The sequence below is a fragment of the Garra rufa genome, chromosome 9, assembly GCF_049309525.1.
Source record: "Garra rufa chromosome 9, GarRuf1.0, whole genome shotgun sequence".
In the NCBI taxonomy this organism is placed as follows: Eukaryota; Metazoa; Chordata; class Actinopteri; order Cypriniformes; family Cyprinidae; genus Garra; species Garra rufa.
The window spans coordinates 4493045-4518636 of NC_133369.1; the positions used below are offsets into that span (position 1 = coordinate 4493045).

Here is a 25592-nt window from a genome sequence, read left to right on the forward strand (position 1 = left end):
AGTGTGAAATAAATAATTATAGCTGCATTTATTTTTAAAGCTGTTTGAGTCAAATATTAATATTATTTTGTATATAAACGTGTGAAATAAATGCAAGCTTAATTTAATTTTCAGCTCGGAAATATTAATGAATTAAAATGTATGTATTGTAATATTATATTGTATAAATATATATAATTAAATGATATATTCATAACAGATTCTTTTAAAATAAACAAATGTCAGCTGAATTGTTTTTAGCAGTGAAATATATATAAATGTAATATTTATGTATAATAATAATTATTATTATTGTAATATGAGTGTATCAATAATGTGTGAAATAAATTAACTATATATACAAATATTTTTATTATTGTGTGTGTATATATAAGTGTGAAAAATATAGATGCTTTTATTTTTTAAGCTGTTTTGAGACAAATTTTAATATTGTTATCTATATAAACATGTGAAATTAATAAATGCAAGCTGAATTATTTTTCAGCTGTGAAATATTTATAAATTAAAATGTATATATTGTAATATTATATTGTATAAATATATATCATTAATATTCATAACAGATTCTTGTAATAAAATATATGAAATATATAAATAAAAAATAATTTAATAATGTAATGAAATATATAAATATAATGGAAAAAAATATATACAGGTAATATTTATGTAGTTTGTTATTAATATTATGTGTGCATCAAAAATGTGTGAAATAAATTAACTATGTATGAATTAATATTTATTATGTGTCTATATAAAAAGTGTAAAATAAATAAATGTAGCTGAATTAATTTTTTAGCAGTTTTGAGTGAAATATTAATATTATCATGTATATAAACGTGTGAAATTAATAAATGAATTAATTTTAAGCTGTGAAATATTTATAAATTTAAATATATATATATATATATATTGTAATATTATATTGTATAAATATATATTATTATTATACATAACAGATTTTTGTGAAATAAACAAATGTCAGCTGAATTGATTTCGCAGTGAAATATATATAAATTTAATATTTATGTATTATACTTATAATTATTATATGTGCGCATCAATAAATGTCAGCTGTCTTGATTGAAACAAATTAACTGTATACATTAATATTTATTATTATTATGTGTGTACATAAAAGTTTGTAATAAATCCAAGCTGAATAAATTTTCAGCTGTGAAACAAAATTAACTATATAAATTACTATTATTATTATTATTATTATTATTATTATTATTATTATTATTATTATTATTATTATGTTAATGTTTAAAATAAATAAATGTAGCTTGATTTATTTTTTAGCAGTTTTGAGTGAAATATTAATGTTATTTTGTTTATAAATGTGTGAAATTAATAAATGCAAGCTGAATTATTCTTCAGCTGTGAAATATTTATATATTGTAATATTATATTGTATAAATATATATTATAAATATTTATATTATTTTGTGTGTATAGTACAATTCAGTACAATATACACTATTATAACATGTATCTGTGTGTTTGTGTTTAATGATTTTTTAATACATTTGTTTAGAGTAAAACAGGAAGTAAGTATTGCTTCTTTCCTCTTGTGCCATTATAGGTGTGTGTCACAATGGCCTCGTTATAAGAAGCATTATGTGTCAGAGAAAACGACATTGTCACTTCTGAGTCTGTGGTTGTGGACTGACTTCCTTAAGGTATGAAATTATTCTTTAGTTTTTTTCCCCTCATTTGTGATTGTAATTTGTGATTCTTGCACCAACTTTAAAATATTTCTGACATTTAATTACCAGAAATCTTTTTATAAGGTGAACACAAGAGTTTTTTTAATGTTCAAAGGTATGTTAACTCATATCTAGAGTTCACAGAGGGGTCTTAAAGGAGCTAAAAACACCCCTTGAAAATGCCCCTAGTAGCCACTAACTGTTCAATTTAAAGTGATCTGGTTAGATTTTAACCAGCTTAGACCTACTAGAAATGAGTTACCATATTCAAAAACACAGCTACCAGCCTTCGATCAGTTGAGAATATGTGACCTTGGACCACAAAACCAGTCATAAGGGTCAATTTTTTTAAATCGAGATTTATACATACAAAAAAAGCTGAAAGTTGAATAAATAAGCTTTCCATTGATGTATGGTTATGGTTAGGATAGGACAATATATAAAAATCTGGAATCTGAGGGTGCAAAAATAAAAAATAAATTTAATATTGAGAAAATTGCCTTTAAAGTTGTCCAAATGAAGTTTTTAGCCATGCATGTACAAAATATCTTTATGGAACATGATCTTTACTTCATATCCTAATGATTTTTGTCATAAAAGAAAAATTGATCATTTTGAGCCATTCAATGTATTTTTGGCTATTGCTAGAAAATTTCATAATGTATTTTATATTATACACTGTGTATTCATAGTATATTCTTCACTAATTCAAACCTCTTTCAGCAACCATAAACTGAACAGAATTTGAACAAAAATTGAACAAATAATAAATGTTTTTCTGGATAGGACAATATTTGAAAATCTGGAATCTAAGGGTGCAAAAAAAAAAAGTTGTCCAAATGAAGTTCTTAGCAATGCATATTACAAATAAATAATTAAGTTGTGATATATTTGCAGTAGGAAATTTACAAAATATCTTTATAGAACTTGATCTTTCATTAATATCCTAATGATTTGTGGCACAAAAGAAAAGAAGAAATTACAAGAAGACTTGAATTGCTATATTTGGAAATAATAATTCTAGAATGATTTTTTTTTTTAGAAAGTGCGTCTGCATTAATAAATAATAACAAAATATTGATTTACTCTGAAGACCTTTTTTCTGAATGCGAACAATCTTTTAGTGCTAAACAGTTTGAGAAAAATTCACACTATATTCTTTATTATACACTATATTCCCAGTATATTCTTCACTAATTCAATCCTCTTTCAGCAACCATAAATTGAACAGAATTTGAACAAAAATTAAATTTTTTTTTTTAATATTTTTCTGGTTAGGATAATATTTGAAAATCTGGAATCTAAAGGTGCAAAAAATCTAAATATTGAGAAAATCACCTTTAAAGTTGTCCAAATGAAGTTCTTAGCCATGCATATTGCTAATAAATAAATACGTTTGTATATATTTACAGTAGGAAATATACAAAATATCTTTATAGAACATGATCTTTACTTTATATCCTAATGATTTGTGGCATAAAAGAAAAGAAGAAATTACAAGAAGACTTGAATTGCTATATTTGGAAATAATTAATAATTCTAGAATGTTTTTTTTTTCCGAAAGTGCATCTGCATTAATAAATAATAATAAAGCTAAAATATTGATTTACTTTGACGACCTTTTTTCTAAATGCGAACAATCTTTTAGTGCTAAACAGTTTGAGAAAAATTCACACTATATTCTATATTATATTATATTCCCAGTATACTCTTCACTAATTCAATCCTCTTTCAGCAACCACAAATTGAACACAATTTGAAAAAAAATTGAACAATTTTTAAAAATATTTTTTGGATAGGACAATATTTGAAAATCTGGAATCTAAGGGTGCAAAAAAAAAGCCTTTAAAGTTGTCCAAATGAAGTTCTTAGCAATGCATATTACAAATAAATAATTAAGTTTTGATTCATTTGCAGTAGGAAATTTACAAAATATCTTTATAGAACTTGATCTTTCATTAATATCCTAATGATTTGTGGCACAAAAGAAAAGAAGAAATTACAAGAAGACTTGAATTGCTATATTTGGAAATAATAATTCTAGAATGATTTTTTTTTTTAGAAAGTGCGTCTGCATTAATAAATAATAACAAAATATTGATTTACTCTGAAGACCTTTTTTCTGAATGCGAACAATCTTTTAGTGCTAAACAGTTTGAGAAAAATTCACACTATATTCTTTATTATACACTATATTCCCAGTATATTCTTCACTAAGTCAATCTTCTTTCAGCAACCATAAATTGAACAGAATTTGAACAAAAATCGAACAATTTTTTAATTTTTTTTCTGGTTAGGATAATATTTGAAAATCTGGAATCTAAAGGTGCAAAAAATCTAAATATTGAGAAAATCACCTTTAAAGTTGTCCAAATGAAGTTCTTAGCCATTCATATTGCTAATAAATAAATAAGTTTGTATATATTTACAGTAGGAAATATACAAAATATCTTTATAGAACATGATCTTTACTTTATATCCTAATGATTTGTGGCATAAAAGACAAGAAGAAATTACAAGAAGACTTGAATTGCTATATTTGGAAATAATTAATAATTCTAGAATGTTTTTTTTTTCCGAAAGTGCATCTGCATTAATAAATAATAATAAAGCTAAAATATTGATTTACTTTGACGACCTTTTTTCTAAATGCGAACAATCTTTTAGTGCTAAACAGTTTGAGAAAAATTCACACTATATTCTATATTATATTATATTCCCAGTAAACTCTTCACTAATTCAGTCCTCTTTCAGCAACCATAAATTGAACACAATTTGAAAAAAAATTGAACAATTTTTTTTAAAAAATATTTTCTGGATAGGATGACATTTGAAAATCTGGAATCTAAGGGTGCAAAAAAATCTAAATATTGAGAAAATCGCCTTTAAAGTTGTCCAAATGAAGTTCTTAGCCATGCATATTGCTAATAAATAAATAAGTTTGTATATATTTACAGTAGGAAATATACAAAATATCTTTATAGAACATGATCTTTACTTTATATCCTAATGATTTGTGGCATAAAAGAAAAGAAGAAATTACAAGAAGACTTGAATTGCTATATTTGGAAATAATTAATAATTCTAGAATGTTTTTTTTTTCCGAAAGTGCATCTGCATTAATAAATAATAATAAAGCTAAAATATTGATTTACTTTGACGACCTTTTTTCTAAATGCGAACAATCTTTTAGTGCTAAACAGTTTGAGAAAAATTCACACTATATTCTATATTATATTATATTCCCAGTAAACTCTTCACTAATTCAGTCCTCTTTCAGCAACCATAAATTGAACACAATTTGAAAAAAAATTGAACAATTTTTTTTAAAAAATATTTTCTGGATAGGATGACATTTGAAAATCTGGAATCTAAGGGTGCAAAAAAATCTAAATATTGAGAAAATCGCCTTTAAAGTTGTCCAAATGAAGTTCTTAGCCATGCATATTGCTAATAAATAAATAAGTTTGTATATATTTACAGTAGGAAATATACAAAATATCTTTATAGAACATGATCTTTACTTTATATCCTAATGATTTGTGGCATAAAAGAAAAGAAGAAATTACAAGAAGACTTGAATTGCTATATTTGGAAATAATTAATAATTCTAGAATGTTTTTTTTCCGAAAGTGCATCTGCATTAATAAATAATAATAAAGCTAAAATATTGATTTACTTTGACGACCTTTTTTCTAAATGCGAACAATCTTTTAGTGCTAAACAGTTTGAGAAAAATTCACACTATATTCTATATTATATTATATTCCCAGTATACTCTTCACTAATTCAATCCTCTTTCAGCAACCATAAATTGAACACAATTTGAAAAAAATTGAACAATTTTTAAAAATATTTTCTGGATAGGATAACATTTGAAAATCTGGAATCTAAGGGTGCAAAAAAAAAAAAAAATATTGAGAAAATCGCCTTTAAAGTTGTCCAAATGAAGTTTTTATTCATGCATATTAATAATGAACAATTAAGTTTTTATATAGTTATAGTAGGAAATTAATTATATTTTTCCACCATTCAATTTGGCTATAAAAAATAATTAAGATATGTTCTGACAGAAATATATGTTATAATAATATTTATAATAAAAAAAATGAGTATTTGATAAAAAAAAACATTATATTTGATTAAAATAAAATAATTATTTGTATAATTTAATAATATAATTGCATAATATTTACATCTCAATCTCTTTATTTTCAAATGATAAACAAGAATTTATTTTGGCATTTTAATTTCCATTAGTGCTAAACAATTTGAGAAACATTCACACTATATTCTATATTATACACTGTATATTCACAGTATATTCTGTAATAATTAAAACCTCTTTCAGCAACCATAAATTGAACAGAATTTGAACAAAAACTGAACAAAAAATTCAATATTTTCCAGCCATCCAATTTGGCTATAAAAATGAATTCAGATATTTTCTGATAGAAATATATTAGAATAATCCTACTAATAAAAAATAAAATAAAAATAAAATAAACCATCATAAATTGAACGGAATTTGAACAAAAATTAAACAAAAAAAAATTACTATTTTTCTGCCATTCAATTTTGGCTATAAAAAATAATTCAGATATTGTCTGACAGAAATATATTATAACTATACTACTAATAAAAAAATTGAGTATTTGATTAAAATAAAATAATTATTTGTATAATTTTTTAGTGCAACTGTAAAATTACAGTATTCATATTTACATATATTTTTTAAATTTTCAAATGTTAAACAAAAAAAAATTTTTGTTATTTATTTCCAGTTTTTTTTTAAATATATATATTATGCAGCCCTATTATAAATGTTTTCATTTGAATATGTATATCTAACGAATGCCTGTTTTATATTTATGTGATATTTTATGGTTTGAAATTTTTACTGCAATTCTAATTTATTGCCTTATGTTAACCATAAGAACCTCATTTCTCCAGGTGTTTTTTCAGAATCATTTACTGCAAACATATCTTTAATGGTTCCATGATGCATTTCCTGTGCTGCATTACCTATTTAGAATTTGACCCCTGACCCAGACATACTGCATCCTGAATGCGTCACGTAGAACTGTGTGCGGTTTAGTCAGACTCATATTTTTTGGTCTATGCTTTCATTGGCATCAATAAATGAGAATTTTTAACTGCACTAATGCTTTTGTTTGTCAAAATTTACAGGATAGTTGGATTAAAAAAAAGCTTACCTCTTTAAAAACAATATTTTACCGCAATATAAGACTTGTCTTATAATATTTTCTTCCGCATATCAGTGCAAAATGATGGAAGGTTGTTTATGTTGTCACTTGTCAGTCAGCTCTGAAGTTGCAACTGTGCATTATTTGTGTTAAAATGCAATTATGTGAATTTTAATAGGAAATGTAATGCTTAACACACCAGAATTATGTGTGTTAAGCATTATATATTATAATTAATCATGTTTTTTTTTTTTACCTTGATCTTTTTAAAAATACAGGTTTTTAATGATATGGTTCCACAAAGTACGACAACATTTAATTGCCATGCAAAAAAAAAAGATAATAATAATAATAATAATAATAATAAAATGTATAGAATAAAGTCAAAATACTATGGGAAGAACATGTAAATATTTCAAGAATAAAGTATGAATATTTAGAGAATTAAGTCAAAATTACGAGAATTAATTCACTGCAATCTGTTATGCAAAGAACTTGAAAAACACATTATTGGAAGACACATAGTTTGTATTTTCCTATAAAACTTCATCCTAGTAAGATGATATGGCCGCTCGGACACAACAATATTCTAATTAATTCTGGTGGCCTGGCAACTTTTCCTGGTGCTCTAAATCCTCAAATATGCATGTACAATATAGGCTATACTCTCAAAATATTATTAATTTCTATGATTTAAATAAAAAATATTTAGACTTTATTCTCGTAATTTCCACTTCATTTTTTAAATATTTTGACTTTATTCTAGAAATATTTTTACTTTATTCTCATAGTAGTTTGACTTTATTCTCAGAATATTTTTACTTTATTCTCGTAATATTTGTACTTTATCCTCATAATTTTGACTTCATTTTCGAAATTTCGACTTTTTCAAAATATTTCGACTTTATTCTCGAAATTCTGACTTTTTCAAAATATTGAGACTTTATTTTCGAAATATTTACACTTTATTTTTGTAATATTTTGACTATTCTCGTAATATTTGTACATTATTCTCATAATTTTGACTTTATTTTCGAAATTCGACTTTTTCAAAATATTGTGACTTTATTCTCAAAATATTTTAACTTTATTCTTGGAATTTTGACTTTTTCAAAACATTTAGACTTTATTCTCGTAATATTTGTACTTTATTCTCATAATTTTGACTTTATTTTCGAAATTCGACTTTTTCAAAATATTGTGACTTTATTCTCGTAATATTTCAACTTTATTCTCGGAATTTCAACTTTTTCTGAATATTTCAACTTTATTCTCGGAATTTCAACTTTTTCAAAATATTTTGACTTTATTCTCATAATATTTTGACTTTATTTTCATAATATTTGTACCTTATTCTCATAATTTTGACTTTGCTTTCGAAATTCAACTTTTTCAAAATATTTTGACTTTATTCTCATAATATTTTGACTTTGTTCTTGAAATTTCGACTTTTTCAAAATATTACAACTTTAATATCGTAATAGTAGTTTTTTTTTTAAAATGGCACTAAAATGTCGTCGTATGAACCAAACCATATATAAAAACATATGTTTATTATTTTGATAGCATAGCAAGACTTTCTATGTAGAATTTCTATGATTTAAATTCCTTCAACTTTATCTTCAAAACATTTTGACTTTATTCTCAAAATAGTTCGATTTTATTCTCAAAATAAAAAACCTTTAATCTTGAATCTTATTTTTTATATTTCTTAACATGGCACTAAAATGCAATCGTAAAAAAAAAAATCTTTAACATCGATGGAACATTTCCATTCCACAAAAGGTTCTTTAGGTTGTCTTCTACTGTACTTTTAAATTAAATATTTCTTTATTCTTTTACAGGTTTGCATCTTTGACATCTACATTGACAATGGTGTGGACAGTTGGTCTCAGTAACCTGGTGTTAGGGGTCTACGGATTCACGTTGATCACAGGCCTTCCGGCCAACATCTTGGCTTTCTACACCTTCTCTCAGAAGGTCCGCCAGCGCTCCACTCCAATAGACGTGCTGTTGCTCAGTTTAACCATCTCCGACCTGGTCTTCCTCTTTTTCCTGCCGTTTCGCATGGTGGAGGCGGCCAACATGAAATGGACCCTGCCTTACTTTCTCTGCCCGCTGTCAGGATTCATCTTCTACTCCACCATCTACAACAGCACCTTCCACCTGACGGCCATCAGCGTGGAGCGCTACCTGGGTGTGGCTTTCCCCATTAAATACAAGCTCAAACGCAACCCTCGAAATGCTGTGATAGCAAGCGTCATATTCTGGGTGCTGTCGATGGCACACTGCAGTATCGTCTACATCATGCAATACCACGATCATTCGAATCCCAACTTCACCGAACCATACAAACGTGACACCTGTTATGAAGAATTCAGCATTGAACAGCTCCGGATCCTCCTTCCGGTTCGCCTGGAGCTTTTCGCTGTGCTTTTCTGCACGCCGTTCCTCATCTGCTGCTTCTGCTACATCAAATTCATCCACATCCTGTCCAATCTGCCTAACATCAATGCGAAAAAGCGGTATAGAGCCATTGGGATGGCGTTGGGCACGCTTCTGGTTTTCATTATCTGCTTCATGCCCTATAACATCTCGCACGTGGTTGGATATGTAGGCAACTACAGCCCAGACTGGCGAGTTTATGCACTGCTCACCAGCACGTTTAATGCATGCCTCGATCCATTCATATTCTACTTCTCATCTTCGGCGCTTAGAGGAACTTTCAAGAACGTCTTGCAGGAGTTGTCGAGGCGTCTGCTCATGCCTTGCTGCCGCCCGGCTCTCTATTGTCCCCTGTTGAGCTGTTCAAACACAGACGAGAAACCTCAGAGCACGACTGACAGCTCTTTGTAACATCACAAGCTGAAACGTACAGTTTGATTCGATTGACCTGCGAAATGTGACTCGCAGAATGAGAGAATTATCAGAAGAGCATCATATGGGCCAGTATTTTTTGGTGCTTTCTTTTGATTGCGTCTAAGCAATGCTGATCAGTCCAAAGCAGATGAACTTAATTCTGATGTGCAGTTTAATGGACCCATATAATGGACTATTATTATTATAGAGGTTCCAGTATTTTTCCCATTCATTTTCCCTATAGGGATTTAAAACAAGTGTCGTTTTAGGTCCACTTTTACAAAAAACACAGATTACAGGATAAAAGTCATGATGTGTATGACTTGATCATGAATAAAGTCAAAATACTACGAGAATATAGTCAAAATATTTTGAGAATAATAGTTGAAATATTATGAAAATAAAGTTGAAATATTATGAGAATAAAGTCAAAATATTTAGAGAATAAAGTCGAAATACCATGAGAATGAAGTCAAAATACTACGAGAATAAAGTTGAAATATTTTGAAAATAAAGTCGAAATACTATAAGAACAAAGTCGAAATGTTAGGAGGATAAAGTCGAAAAACTTTACGAATCAAGTCTAAATATTTTGAGAATAAAGTCGAAATATTAAGAGAATAAAGTCGAAATATTTCGATAATAATTTTGAAATATTACGAGAATAAAGTTGAAATACTATGAGTCTTAAAATAAAGACTAATAAAGTCTTTTTATTCTTTTAAAGTCTAATTTTTCTCATAATTTCAACTTTTTAAAAATATTTTGAATATTCTCGAAATATTCCATATTTATTCTTGGAATTTCAACTTTTAAAAAATATTGTAACTTTATTCTCTTAATTTCAACTTTATTTGTGAAATATTTCGACTTTATTCTCGGAATTTTTAACTTTTTAAAAAATTTTTAACTTTATTCTCGAAATTTCAACTTTATTTTTTAAACATTTTGACTTCGTTTTTTTTAATATTTTGACTTTATTCTCAGAATTTTGACTTTTTAAAAAATATTTAAACTTTATTCTATGTAATTTCAACTTTATTTTCTAAATATTTAGATTTTACTTGCATAACATTTCAATTTTATTCTCGTAATTTTAATTTTATTCTTGAAATATTACGACTTTAATCTCGTAATCTTAGATTTTTTTTTAAATATCTTTAACGTAGCACTAAAACAGTCATATGAACCAAACCATGCAAATATATAAACATATATGTTTATTATTTTGTTTGCATAGTGAGACTTACATCATGTGCATTGTTTTAATGAGAGTTGGGATGATTTGCCCATACAGCATTATGGGTAATGTAGTTTTTTGCCACAAATTTGGCTGATAGACACAATTATTTAAAAAAATATGTAAACAGATGGCTTCAACAAATGCATATACCATCATTTATTATTAACAACCTTGAATCTCACAGTAGCTTTTTCAGAGTTTTGCACTCTATCGACTTTAGTCTTAACTTGTATTATAATATTTCTTTTGCATCTATTGGGGTTCAACATGCCCTCAACTTAAGACTTTCTAGTAAAGCTAGTTGACCTTGGTTGTCTTCCTGGTGAAGCAGCCTGAAGCATGCATGTTTTTTAATGCACTGTGTGATATTGATCCCAATGGAAAATGCTCAAGCAGGTTTATTGAGTGTTTTCTGTCAGGATCAGTATCAGTTGAATGTATCTGAGCTTACACTGTCTTTGAACTGGGCATTTAATGTGAAGGGTGTCATTTGTGCAGCACCAAATAAAATAATGTGATCTTCTTCCTATACCATTGGTTGATCCAATGTTATATCCTTACAATTTGGGGCACTCAAACAAGCCAACTGAATGTTTTTACATTTCTGTGTATAATAATATATATTTTTTTAAATCATTTCTGCTTAAATGCGTACATAAATAAAATTAACTTGTGACATACTTTGTGTTTTAAGCACTTCTAATAAATTGCAGTTATATATAGAGTTTTTCCTTTAATTTTTGATTGAATTATTGATTATGGATTGTTTTCCTATTAAGTTTGTACAGTAGATGAAGGTGGATTTTTCTTTTATTTGCATTTTTCTGTATAAACATTCAAACGTGTGTTCTTTTTTGGAATGTTTTTCATATGCAAGTTTGTATTACGTTTTTTTTTTTTTTTTTTTTTTTGCATGTAAATGTGATCATTAAATTGCTCTTTCTTTATACAAGAGCGGATAAGATAAGCTTACTTGGCGTGTAGCCACTGCACTTTTTTTCTCAGAGGAGCTATGAGAAAAATTAGTTAGAAAACCTTGTGTCATATCTACTGAATAAAAATATGCAAAAAATAATATAAAAGAGCTTGCTTTAATTGCATTGAATCTTTTGTATGCATGTAATTCATTTTGTGCTGTATTTGTGTGTGCATTGGTCTTAGTGGTGCACTAGTCTTAAACCATCCAAATCCCACCCTCACCATCAATTTCAGTCTAGATCTGATTTTTCAAGACACCTATTTGTTTTCTGCATTCTATTCTATAAGAAAATGCTTGCAGCATCTTTAACCAAACATACATTTAATAAAAACAACTTTTCTAACATGGCTGAGCCATTTTGTGTAAACATGCATATTAAGCCTGAGCAGATGTACTAACTCTGGAATTATTGAAAATAAACTTTGTTTTAAAAATTCGTGCATGCAATGTTTAAATCATCCCTGAACGATGAGCCATTGTTTAAGATGCATATAACCTTAGATCACACTAAACCATCAGCAATATATGTCCTTCTCCCTCGCTAGAAAATAAATGATTGACTACAAAATCATACATCTTAATCTATAAATACAAAAGGCAGTGTCAGTTGGCCGCTCGCTGGTATATGTCATTGTCAGCGGATGTATATTAGGAGCGTGCATGGCCGTCGCTATAATTCACATGAGTCAGTAGGCTTTAGTGGGCCTTGTGTCTCTCTCAGATGACGACAATTGTTTTCTTAATATGTGATCTGTGCTGCATGGTGAAATTATCATCCATCTCTCTCTGTTTTTGGCATGCGTTTGATAGGCAAACCACTTTTCCTATGGCGCAAAGCAAACACGTAGGAACCAAAGTGAGAGGAGGCGACAGAGTAAAACACAAGGAGCTGCTCGGAAAAAGTTGCTCACAATTTTCAATAAGAGGGCTGAGCGGTACAGAGAGCAGGCGCAATCCTACGAAACTGGCCAAAATGTGGAGTGCGTATGTGATGTGTAAAGGCAACGTCCTCTGTCGCCTCAAGGTTTACGAAGGTAAGTCTTTTGACTTTTTAAGATAATACAGATGTTGACATTTAGCAGTGTGTCTGTTTCAGGCCTTTGAGGTTTTAATTTTTTGCTACTGGTCATATAGTGGGGAATTTACACATTTACAGTTGAAGTCAAAAGTTTTCATACACCTTGCAGAATATGCAAAATGTATTATTTTAGCAAAATAAACTGGATTATACAAAATGCATGTTATTTTTTGTTTAGTACTGGTCTGAATAAGATATTTCACATAAAAGTTGTTTCCATATAGTCCACAAGAGAAAATAATAGTTGACTTTCTAAAAATGACCCTGTTCAAAAGTTTACATATGCTTGATTTTTAATACTGTTTTTGTTGTTGTTGTTGTTTACTGATAGTTGTTCATGAGTCCCTTGTTTGTCCTGAACAGTTAAACTGCCTGCTGTTCTTCAGAAAAATCCATCAGGTAGTATTTTTGTGTATTTGAACCCTTTCCAACAATGACTATAATTTTGAGATGCATCTTTTCAAACTGAGGTCAACTGAGGGACTCTCTGTAATGCAACTATTACAGAAGGTTCAAACACTCACTGATGCTCTAGAAGGAAAAAACATGCATTAAAACTTTTTGAATTTAGAGATTGGGTCAATTAATCTTATTTTGTCTTCTTGGAAACATGTATCTTCTGCAGCTTCTGAAGGCCAGTACTAGATGAAAAAAAGATGTGATGCAAATGATTATCAAAGCAAATGCAATGGCTATAAGAAAAATAATAAGATGAGAATCACATCATAAACAACTGTCTCATCCATAAATAGAGATGCATGAAAATTTGATAAAATAAAACACTTCGTTGTAAATGATTGAATCATTCTAATCAAACAAAGCCGAATCAAATCTAATCAAATTCGATAAAGTTTAAACCAAATTTAGTCTAATCAAATGTCTGAGTCAAATTCAAATCTAAATCGAATTAAAAATCTAAGTCAAATCAGAAATCTGAGAAAAGTAAGTCTAAAAAAAATATTAGACTATCTAGGTGCACCCAGTATCAGAGTGAAAGAAAGAGAGCGAAGTCAGGGGTGCAGTTTGAACATTTCTTATACCCTAAAACCAGACCAGAGAAGGAAGATGTAATTTCTGTGACCAAAGACAATTTGCATGTTTACTAATTTGCATGTTTGCCCACCGACCCAAACTTCCTCTAATCTTTAAACAGATAGATTGTCTAAATCATCTAAAGACCTTGGCACATTTACAAAGAAGTGCCTCTTGTTCTGAGAACATCTGTGTGTGCCGGAGTTAATGATAGATATGATAAAATGTACCTTACGAAAATAACAGCTACATAGCAACCGCATAGTCTCACGTCTCAGAAGGTCAGTCAGGGTAAAACTGTTTACTGAGGGCATTGAATATATATTCTCAAAAAGATTAATAATGATATAAATACAACAATTCAAAATACAATTAATAATGCATAATCTTATATATGAATGTGCAAATTCTTGTTAATTCCATAAAGTCGACACATTAATATGATATTTAGACAAAATAAGAAAATCTATATTCTGTTCAAAAGTTTTCACCCCCAGTGAAATGCATTGTGTTTTTTTTTGGAGCATCAGTAAACGTTTGAACTCTCTGTAATAGTTGCATATTGTTGGAAAAGGGTTTGAATACGCAAAAATGCTGAAAAACATAAGAATTTGTTAGACCTGAAGGATTTTTTTGAATAACAGCAGGCAGTTTAAACTGTTCAGGACAAACAAGGGACTCATGAACAACTATCACTAAACAAAAAACACAGCTGTGGATCATTCAGCTAAGTATCACTTCATCATTAAGTATCAATAAACAGGGTCATTTTTATAAATTCAACTATATTTTCTCTTGTGGACTATTATGTGAAATATCTTATTTAGGTCAGTACTAAATAAAAATAATATGCATTTTGTACAATCTCGTTTTTGGTAAAATAAACATCTTGCAGATTCTGCATGGTGTATGTAAACTTTTGACTTCAAGTGTATGTCATCAAATGCATGATGACTTTATTACTTTTTTAGTGATGGATGATAATTATGATGATGTAATGCTCATGGCCATGGTCAACTTTTTAAGCTAAGTACTTAACAGCTGGGATGAGCTATAGTTACATTAGCGGACAAGTTTGCTGACTCAGTTTTGCTAATAATAAACAAAGGAACTAGTGAGGGTTTTCCGACACAGCCCTAAATGAATCATTTATTACACAATCAAACTTTTTGCTATGAAACACAGTATTGTCATGTGTAGTAAATTGTATTGCACGCCATTGTGAAAGGGACAAATTTCCTACTCTCTGCTGAATAGCAGGGATTTTCCATGATTTTAGCTATTGAATGAAGAATAGACCTGAAAGGTCATTCAACTAAAAAGTCGAGAGTTCCAAATTCTAACTTGCAGAAAATGCTGATTTGGCCAAGATGGCAAGGCATGACATCATGCAAACCGCCATCGACATGGCTCATGATAAACGTCCACTTTCAAGCAAATAAAATGCACCAATCTGTCAATGCCGGTGATAATAAAAGCGAACGTTTGCCGAGGCAGGCGTGTAAAACACTGTAAATGGTCCTCAGATGATAATCATACACCTGTAGAAGAAATGCTGGCATTGAACGGCATCGTTTATCCGTCACAGTTCGGTTGCTAGGAAATGTCTTTGTTGACAAAAGTTAACGCCGCCTGTATTGGTGATTCGAAGAAGTATTGTGAAACACGCTGTATAAATAAACATGACTTAAAGTGCACTCTTAAAAAAAAAAAAAGACTCCAAAAAGGGATAGAAGATCGATTTTTGGTTTCCCAAAGTAATCTACACTAATCTACACTCTTAAAAACAAAGGTTTTTACTGGCATTGATGACTCCGTGAGGATCCTTTAAAATCATGGAAACTTGCCATTGCTCAAAAGGTTTCCTTTCAGGGGAAAAGCATTTATTGAAAGGTTCTTTGAGGGACCAAAATTTATTCTTCTAGAACCTTTATTTTTATGAATGTAAATAATCTTTTTTACGCTATAAAGAATCTATTGTTGAATGCAAAGATTCTATTTTTTAATCAAGGTTCTTCATGGAACCATTAATGTGAATAAAAAACCTTTTAAGAATGTTTTCATTCCGACTTTAAAGGAGAAGTTCACTTCCAGAACAAAAATGTACATTCATTAATTAATTAAATAAATTTTCCTTTTTCAGTTCAGGCAGAGCAAGATACGTTCATGTCTTTCTTTCTTCAGTCGGGAAAAAATCACGCTTTTAGAGAAAAACATTTCAAGATTTTTCTCCATATAGTGGATTTCAATGGTGCCTCAAATTTGAACTTCCAAAATGCAGTTTAGTTGCAACTTAAAACGATCTCAAATGGGGTTGTAAACGATCCCAGCCGAGAAAGAAGGGTTTCTAGCGAAATTATAGTTGTTGTTTTTTTAATTACAATTTATATACTTTTTAACCTCAAATGCTCATCTTGTCTTGCTCTGCCTGAACTCTTTTTTTTCTCGGTTCAAGACAGTTATGGTATGTCAAAAATCTCATTTTTCCCTCAACTTCAAAATCACCCGACATCGCTATTTGACCTTTTATGTTAAGAGTGTTTGATCTTCTTTGCATGTTCGCAAAAAAAATTATGTGTACTCTTAAAAATAAAGGTGCTTTAAAAGTTTTTCACAGCGATGCCATAGAAGAACCATTTTTGCCTCCACAAAGAACCATTCAGTCAAAGGTTCTTTAAATAACCATCTCTTTCTTAACTTATAATCTGAAGAACCTTCTTTCATCACATAGAACCTCTTGTGAAACAAAGGTTCTTCAGATGTTAAAGGTTCCTTATGGAACCATTTATTTTAGACAAAAAAAGTTTTTCTTCGCCATTGTGAAGCACCTTTATTTTTAAGAGTGTGGTTGCTGGAATTTTACCATAAATAAACACAGTAGCAATGTTTTAGGTTTTACGGTTTTAACTTAAAAGTACATTTAAATACCGTAATTGAATTAACTGATATAATGTTAATGTACCAACCTATTGAAGTACTGAAATCATTTTTTGGACCTGATAACATTTTTTGGACCTGACTGATAACCACCAAAAGCAGGTGGTGATGAGAAAGTCACATAATAAGCCAAAGCCCATCGCAAGCAGCTTTTTAATATTAAAACCATCATGGTAACTCACATCAAACTTAAATAATGCAATAAAAAATATTTGACCAACATTAGATTAGTAACATACAACCCTAATGTACAAAACTGAAAAAACAGTTATTTCAACAAAAAACATCAAATTTGAAAAAATGTGTTATGGGAATGTCAGTTTATGGTTATTTACTGTAAATAGTATGTTCTTTTTCACTTCCAAAACGGCATGATATACTGTAAAATGACATGCAATGTCCAATGCAGTTTTTTTTCCATATATAGTACGGGAACTCACTGTTAACCATTTAACAGGGTTTTACCTGTATCATCATACAGTTTTTTACCGTTAAATTCATGGTAATTTTTTACAGTCGGTACTTCTGCGGCGATGTAGGATGATTTTGAAATTATTTTTGAAGTTGAGAAAATAACATTTTTTGACATACCTTAACTGTTTTGAATCAAAAAAAGAGTTGAGGCAGAGCAAGACAAGATGAGCATTTGAGGTTAAAAAGTATATAAATTGCATATATATTTCTTTAAATAACCGATAATTTCACTAGATAAGACCTTCTTAGACTTCTTCTTTAGCTGGGATCGTTTACAACTGCATTTCCGTTTACTGGACTGCCATATAGTGGACTTCTGCAACTATAGATCCACTATATGGAGAAAAATCCTGAAACGTTTTCTTCAAAAAACATAATTTCTTTACGATTGAAGAAAGACATAAAGATTATACATTTTTGTTCTGGAATGGAACTCCTTTAAGGTCAGAGATTTCAAGCAGGACATCCAACACACCCCACATCCCACTCTAAATAGAATACAGCCTTATTTCCAGCCTTATCATCTTTTTTAAAACACTTTGCCTTTTTGTCTCTTCTTCCTCGGCTGGGATTGATTTTGAAATTGAGGGAGAAAATGAAATCGGAGTGCTTCGACATACCCTAAATGTCTTGAACCGAAAAAAAAAATAACAACAGAATTCAAGCAGGGTAAGACAAGATGAGCATTTTTAGATTAAAAAGTATATAAATTGTAATTAAAACAAATGAACTTCGTTTCCCTAGATAAGACCCTTCTTTCTCAGATGGGATCATTTACAACCATGTTTGGGATCATTTGAAGCTGCATTTAAACTGCATTTTGAAAGTTCAAACTCAGGGCACCATAGAAGTCCACTATATGGAGAAAAATCCTGAAATCTTTTTCTCTAACAGCATAATTCCTTCACGAGTGAAGAAAGAGACCTGAACATCTTAGATGACAAGGTGGTGAGTATTATCTCTACATTTTTGTTCTGGAAGTGAACTTCTCCTTTAAGGTCAGAGATTTCAAGCAGGACATCCAACACAGCCCACACCCAACACTGGATAGAATACAGCCTTATTCCCAGCCTTACCTTTTTTTAAAGAACACTTTTGATTCAGGGGATGTTTTGGGATTGTAAACGCAGTCACATGGTTCGCTTTGAGAGTTTTGAGACCAGCCTGATTCATTGCCCTCCCAGTCACACTCACATATGCAAGCACACACCCATCATCTTTAAACACATCTCCCACACGCCCTGAAGGAGTATAAATCCTGATAAGACTGCATAGACTTGCTCACATGTACACATACAACACCAGCGACTGCGCTCGAGGAGCACGCCGGGTTGGATCCAGTCCACATTTATTAATTTTCCCTTATCTGTGTTCAATATTGAAAATGGAAAGCAAACAGTTGGTGCGGAAGTCATCAGTAGATAGACCCTAGCCTCTATTGAAAAACACGAGAAAGTCAATACAGAAGCACAGGCGAGAGGTCCAGCGTGCTTTGCGGTGAGTTTGCCTTTTTGTCTCAAAATGCGAGAGCAGGGATGGTTTTAAGCGTAAAAGAGTTCCCTTATTGTGTGATTTTCACTTTTTGATGCTTGCGTAACTTCATAAAGCATTTGAGTAGGAATTAACTGCTAATTCTGGTCGCGATGCATCATCATCAGGCCATTCTGAGCTTATTTTGCAGGATAATCTTGAGAAATTCTGTGCAGTTTAAACAAAGTAAAACATATTAAACAAAGCCATAAGTGCTACACTTTTAAGTCATCATGATTGGCAAAATATTTATGCAACGAGTTGGGGATGTGTTGATCTTTGGCAGAGTCTTCTGTGGGTGCGGATTCCAGGCCTGGTCAGCATATACAATATGTTTATAGAGTCTAGTTATTGCTTTACAGTTCTTATACCACCACATTGAGTTCTGTTTGATCTACATTATGATTATCCGATCTTGCTCCTATAGGTACACTTTCCTGTAATCCTTAATAAACACACCTGAACCATCATGTCAAGGTCAAGTTAAATTTAGCTTTACAGAAAGTCATACTGTGATGTCTATAATGCCTTAGTGCTTTACCGTAGTGCAAGTTTTAGGGCTGGGTGACATGACAATATATAACAAGCTTATATAACAAGATTTCTATGTTGTATTTATAGTGTTGTCTAGCGCACATATCAGTGCTGCAGTGGCCAGGCAAACATCTAAGTGTTCAGTTAATTAAGTGATTTATAGGTTGGTCTGTTTGTTCTATTTTGATATTTAATTAGTAGTTGGTTTCGATATTGATCAGAATTGTTCCAGTAAGAGATTTAAATATTGGTAAATAATTAAATACTGGCCAGATTTGTTCTATTTTGAGATTTAAATTTTTATTTATTTATTTATTTTTCCAATATTGATTGTTTTTGTTCTATTATGAGATTTAAATATTGGTTGGTTTTGTTTTGTTATATGATTTAAATATTATATGATTTAAATATGATAAAGATTTAAATGGTTGATTGTATTCTATTTTAGATTCAAATATTGATCAGTTTCGAAATATTTTGATATTTAAATTTTGGTCGGTTTTGTTCTAATTTGAGATTTAAATGTTGGTTGATTTTGTTCTATTTTAAGATTTAACTATAGGTCAGTTTTGTTTTTATTTTAAGATTTAAATATTGGTGAATTTTGTTCTCATTTTTATTTAAATATTGGTTGGTTTTGTGTTCTGTTTTAAGATTTTTATATATTGGTCAGTTTTGTTCTATTTATGATTTAAATATTGGTCAGTTTGGGTCTATTTAAGATTTAAATATCGTTCAGTTTTGTTCTATTTAAGATTTAAATATTGGTTGAGTTTGTTCTATTTTATATATTGTTCTGTTTTGTTGTATTTTAAGATTTAAATATTGGTTGGTGTTTTTCCATTTAAGATTTAAATATTGGTCAACTTTGTTCTATTTTAAGATTTAAAAGGTCAATTTTGTTCTATTTTTTAAAATGTAAATATTGGTAGGTTTTGTTCAATTTTGAGATTTAAATATCAGTCAATTTTTTTTTTTTTAAATTTAAATATTGGTTGATTTTGTTCTATTTTAAGATTCAAATTTTGGTCTGTTTTATTTTATTTATTCATTTTAAATATTGGTCAGTTTTGTTCTATTTTTTCAATTTAAATATTGGTTGGTTTTGTTCAATTTTGAGATTTAAATAGTGGTCAATTTTGTTGCATTTTTTAGATTTAAATATTGGTTGATTTTGTTCAATTTTTAGATTTAAATATTGGTTGATTTTGTTCTATCTTGAAATTTAAATTGTGGTCAGTTTTGTTCTATTTTGAGATTTAAACATTAGTCAGTTTTGTTCTATTTTTTGTGATTTAAATATCAGTCAATTTTTTTTTTTTTTTTTTTTTTTTTAGATTTAAATATTGGTTGATTTTGTTCTATTTTAAGATTCAAATTTTGGTCTGTTTTATTTATTTATTTTTTTTAAATATTGGTCAGTTTTGTTCTATTTTTTCAATTTAAATATTGGTTGATTTTGTTCTATTTTGAAATTTAAATTGTGGTCAGTTTTGTTCTATTTTGAGATTTAAATTTGAGTCGATGTTGTTCGATATTCAGATTTAAATATTGGTCAGTTTGGTTCTATTTTAAGATTTAAACATTAGTCAGTTTTGTTCTATTTTTTTGTGATTTAAAAATTGGTCAATTTTGTTCTATTTTGAAATTTGAACATTGGTTGGTTTTGTTCTATTAAGAGATTTACATATTAATTGGTTTTATTACATTAAGACATTTAAATATTGGTCAGTTTTGTTCTGATTAGAGATTTAAATATTATTGGTCGGTTTTGTTCAAAGAAAGAGTAAGCGACTCTTAAAAAGTATAGTCACATAAGGTCAGATCTCGCTGGTGTTTCTCAATATTGAGAAACAGGGTATGGCTTTAATTTTAATTAGTAGTTATTAAGAATCTTTAGGATTGCTAGAAACATCCAGACATATGTGTTGGGGCAGGTTGAAGCCAAACTCTACAGGACGTCTGGTCCTCTAGAAGCAAGATTAGACACTCTAATCTATATTATTGACATTTTTTCCTGTTTTTAATACTTAGGACTGAAACGTCTGGCTCTACCAAGGACTGTGGACTGTATGGAATACAGCAGCCATGCAAGACTGTGATTACTACCTGTGCCTCACCGTCTACATCGTCACCTTCATCACCGGCTTCCCCGCCAACATCCTGGCCTTCTACACCTTCAGCCGCAAGGTCTGGAGAAAGCCGGCGCCCATCGACATCCTCCTCCTCAACCTGACCATCTCAGACTTGCTCTTCCTCATCTTCCTCCCCTTTAAGATGCAAGAAGTGGCCAATGATATGGTATGGAACATCCACTACTTTCTCTGTCCGCTGTCTGGTTTTATCTTCTACATGACCATCTACAACAGCACCTTCTTCTTGACCGCGGTGAGCGTGGAGCGCTATCTCGGCGTGGCGTTTCCAATCCAGCACTCGTTGTGGAGAAGACCCATATATGCTGTATTCGCTAGCATCTTCATATGGGTGTTTTCCATCCTCCATCTCAGCATTGTTTACATCGTGCCCTATTATAACCCAAATGGGGCGGTCCCGCCATCCAGAAACATCTGCTATGAAGGATTCACTGACCCTCAGCTCGAGATCCTCTTGCCTGTTCGCTTGGAGTTATGCATTGTTCTCTTCTGCGTTCCTTTACTTATTTGCAGCTTCTGCTATATAAACTTCATCCGCATCCTTTCGAGGCTGCCAAACATTGGCCGGCGGAGAAAACTGAGGGCGATTGGATTGGCTTTAGGGACGCTGTTGGTATTCGTGCTCTGTTTTGGACCATACAATGTCTCTCACGTGGTTGGTTTCATAACCCGCTCAAGCCCAGCTTGGAGAGACAAAGCTCTTCTTCTCAGCACGTTCAATGCTTGTTTGGACCCGGTTATTTTTTACTTCACCTCTGCGGCTGTTAGAAACACACTTGGGGAGATGGTGAGGGCCATTTGGGGTAGATGTTGGTGTCCACAAATCCTTTGGAGCTCCAAGAAGGAACCTCCTGAAACGGAGAAAAACAGTTTGCCGAAACCACAAGAGGTTGCAAACGCACTTTGACCAGCGTTTTCATTTAGGCGAGGAAACAAGCGTGTTATGTTTGTACACAAATGCAGCACGGAAAACATTACTCCACTTCCTTGTAAGGCGACGAGGAACTCCAAAACAATACTCACATGTACAGTGTTATCTCTCTAAGGAAAGAAAAACACTGTAGCCAAACGGTGTGTACATAAAGGGAGCGAATTGTCGGCAAACAAAGGATAAACTTCCTTTTGTTTAGTGTTTAGCGTAAGCTCATCTTTATAACAAACTGGTCATCATTCACTTATCAATACAAACAGACAGCAGTATGAGGACGTAGATCAGCGGGATAAACGAGCCACGGTTGCCAGCCGTATGAAGGTCAACAGAAGAGCCGTTCTCAAGCACCTCACGTAAATATTTGAAAGGTTTGGCTTTCTGAAGGCTGATGTGTATCTGGGAACTGACAGCGTGGTTTTCTTATGGTTTGTGTACGTGTTTGATGGAGGGTGCATGACAGAGACTTCTTCTTTTTTGTGTAGGAAGTGGCAAAACTCTCACCACAGACATTAATGATGAGAGAAATGCAGACAATGAGCTCTGTGTAGCTATTCCTGACTGATTTGAAAATAAAGTGTGTGGTTGTTTTGATGTTAAAATACTTTTGACTTTAAAGTAACTAAACCTTTTTAAAGATTTATAGATTTTATAGATTTCCCTTAAGTGGCTAAATAAATAAATACAAAAATAAATAAATATGTTTTAAATATATTTCAAAATGTACACAAAAAGGGCCAAACTAAATATTTAAATTAGATATTTGATATTTAATAAAATTTAGATTTTATAAATAAATGCATACATAAATGTTTTAAATATATTTCAGAATATACACAAAAAGAGGGTTAAACAAAAAAAAAATTTAAATTCGATATTGAATATTTAATAAAAATAAATATTTCAATTTTTTTTGTATTTAGATATAAAATTAATTTTTTATAACATTTATTATTTACAATTATTATTATTTTTAGTAGGCTATTCCATCTACATTTGAACCTTCATACACCAAAAGATATTTATATTATAATTATTTAAATTTTGATTAAATAGTTTAATCATAAAACTCGAAATGTATATATATATATATATATTACTTTTTTAATACAATTATTTATTATTATTATTAATACTATCATTTTTAGTAGGCTATTACATCAACTCTTTAACCTCTATACACCAAAAATATTTATACTTAAATTATTTAATTTTTAATTATATCTTAATTAACCTTAATTTTTTATGTATATCTATTTTAATATAAGTATATAAAAAAATAAAACTATATATATATATGCATTTTTAATTAATTTGTTTCATAAAAAACTATTTTAAATTGCATATATTTTGACTATATTTAAAATATATTTTGGCCAGAAAATACTGGGGGTTACTTTTAAAACATTGCATCTTGAGTGTTTTGTGAAAAAAATATTTTAACATCAAAATTGTGCAATTTAAGCAAGCAATTTTTTTTAAGCAAGCCAGTTTATAGATTAAGATGGACATTTTTGACACTTTCAGGAGATTGTACCGTGTTACAAGTTTTGAAAACAGTTCTTATTTTATAAGTGCCACTAGTAGCACAAACTCCATCTTTAAATACCTTATTTATATATGTAAATACAAATTGTAAATGCATTATTATTGTACATATTGTTCCAAGAAAACTGTACAAAGTGTCATTCAATAAAACAGCAATTGTATTGTAATATTACAGGAAGACTGTGCCGACGGTTTGACTCATCTGCTGTCTTCTTCATTCTGGGTGATGTCATAAAATGTTTATGGCATATTTCCTCTCAGTCCATAATAACTATTAGCCACTAATCTCGTGTCTATGTTATAAACCCGACAAATATTTGCAAAGCGTTATTGTCTTTTGACTACCGAGCAGATCCAGCAGCACGTGTGGAGATGAGAAAACACTCGAATGTTTGGCTTAGTTCCTTATAGTGCATCATTCAGGAAACATGTTGATATAAACAGTTATTGCTCCAGTTTGGAGGCAAATTCTGTAATAATAAAGAGCGAGGTGGAAGGATGTTTGACTCACCACATATACAGAAGTGATCTGGTGTATTTCCTCTCATTTCAGTTCAGATAGTTTCACAATAGCCAGACATTAGACTGCCATCATAGAATCCGGCTCATATTAGAGCTTGTTTGGGCCAACTCATTCAGAATATGTCAGTCTCCATGAACAGATGTACAAAGCAATGGAAATATGTGGGTGTTTTCTGTCTGTGAAATAATCAGTACTTATTCATTTAAAATGGACATATATTTTGATCAAAATGGAATTTACTCATAGTTTGCATCCTTCAAAATACCTAAATAATAATAGAATAATAATACTAATTTTGAGTAAGGTTAAAGCATTTTTAGAGATTTGAGCCTGTAACCCTGGACCACAAAACCAGTCATAAGAAATTAAAAATTACATATAATCTGAAAGCTGAATAAATAAGCTTTCGCTTGATGTATGGTTTGTTAGGACAATATTTGGCAGAGATACAACTATTTGAAAATCTGGAATCTGAGGGTGCAAAAAATCTAAATATTGAGAAGTTGTCCAAATGAAGTTCTTAGCAATGCATATTACTAATCAAAAATTAAGTTTTGATATATTTACAGTTGAAAATGTACAAAATATCTTCATGGAACATGAAATCCTCTTAATACCCTCTTAATATAATTTATAAACAAATCCTTTTTATTCATCTATTTTTATTTTTTTTATTTTTTTTGCAATACGCAAGGAATTGGATTAACAAAATATTCTTAATTAAATCCAATAATTTATATGTTGTTATTAATTATTATTTATTCTTATTTTTATTTATAAATAGTTTTATTTTATTTTACAATACTTCAGGAAGTGGATTCTTAATTAAATTATTATTATTATTGTTATACACCATGA

At 30.0% G+C, this 25592-nt stretch overlaps 3 protein-coding genes across 3 annotated transcripts in view; 2 read left to right on the top strand and 1 right to left on the bottom strand.

The window, feature by feature from the left end:
• LOC141342497 (uncharacterized) overlaps positions 1 to 1641 on the bottom strand; it is a 10058-nt gene extending 8417 nt beyond the window's left edge. The window contains exon 1 of the mRNA XM_073846956.1: positions 1597 to 1641. Coding sequence (XP_073703057.1) covers positions 1597 to 1641 — 45 coding nt within the window. The remainder of the gene's footprint in view (positions 1 to 1596) is intronic.
• Positions 1584 to 10506, top strand: LOC141342883 (free fatty acid receptor 2). The gene is made up of 2 exons (XM_073847455.1): positions 1584 to 1682; positions 8761 to 10506. The coding sequence occupies exon 2, from the start codon at positions 8789 to 8791 to the stop codon at positions 9770 to 9772; it is 984 nt and encodes a 327-aa protein (XP_073703556.1). The 5' UTR covers positions 1584 to 1682; positions 8761 to 8788; the 3' UTR covers positions 9773 to 10506.
• An 11140-nt stretch (positions 10507 to 21646) lies between these two features.
• Positions 21647 to 23359, top strand: LOC141343068 (free fatty acid receptor 3). Its single transcript, XM_073847662.1, has one exon. The coding sequence runs from the start codon at positions 21671 to 21673 to the stop codon at positions 22640 to 22642; it is 972 nt and encodes a 323-aa protein (XP_073703763.1). The 5' UTR covers positions 21647 to 21670; the 3' UTR covers positions 22643 to 23359.
• Positions 23360 to 25592: the final 2233 nt, after the last annotated feature.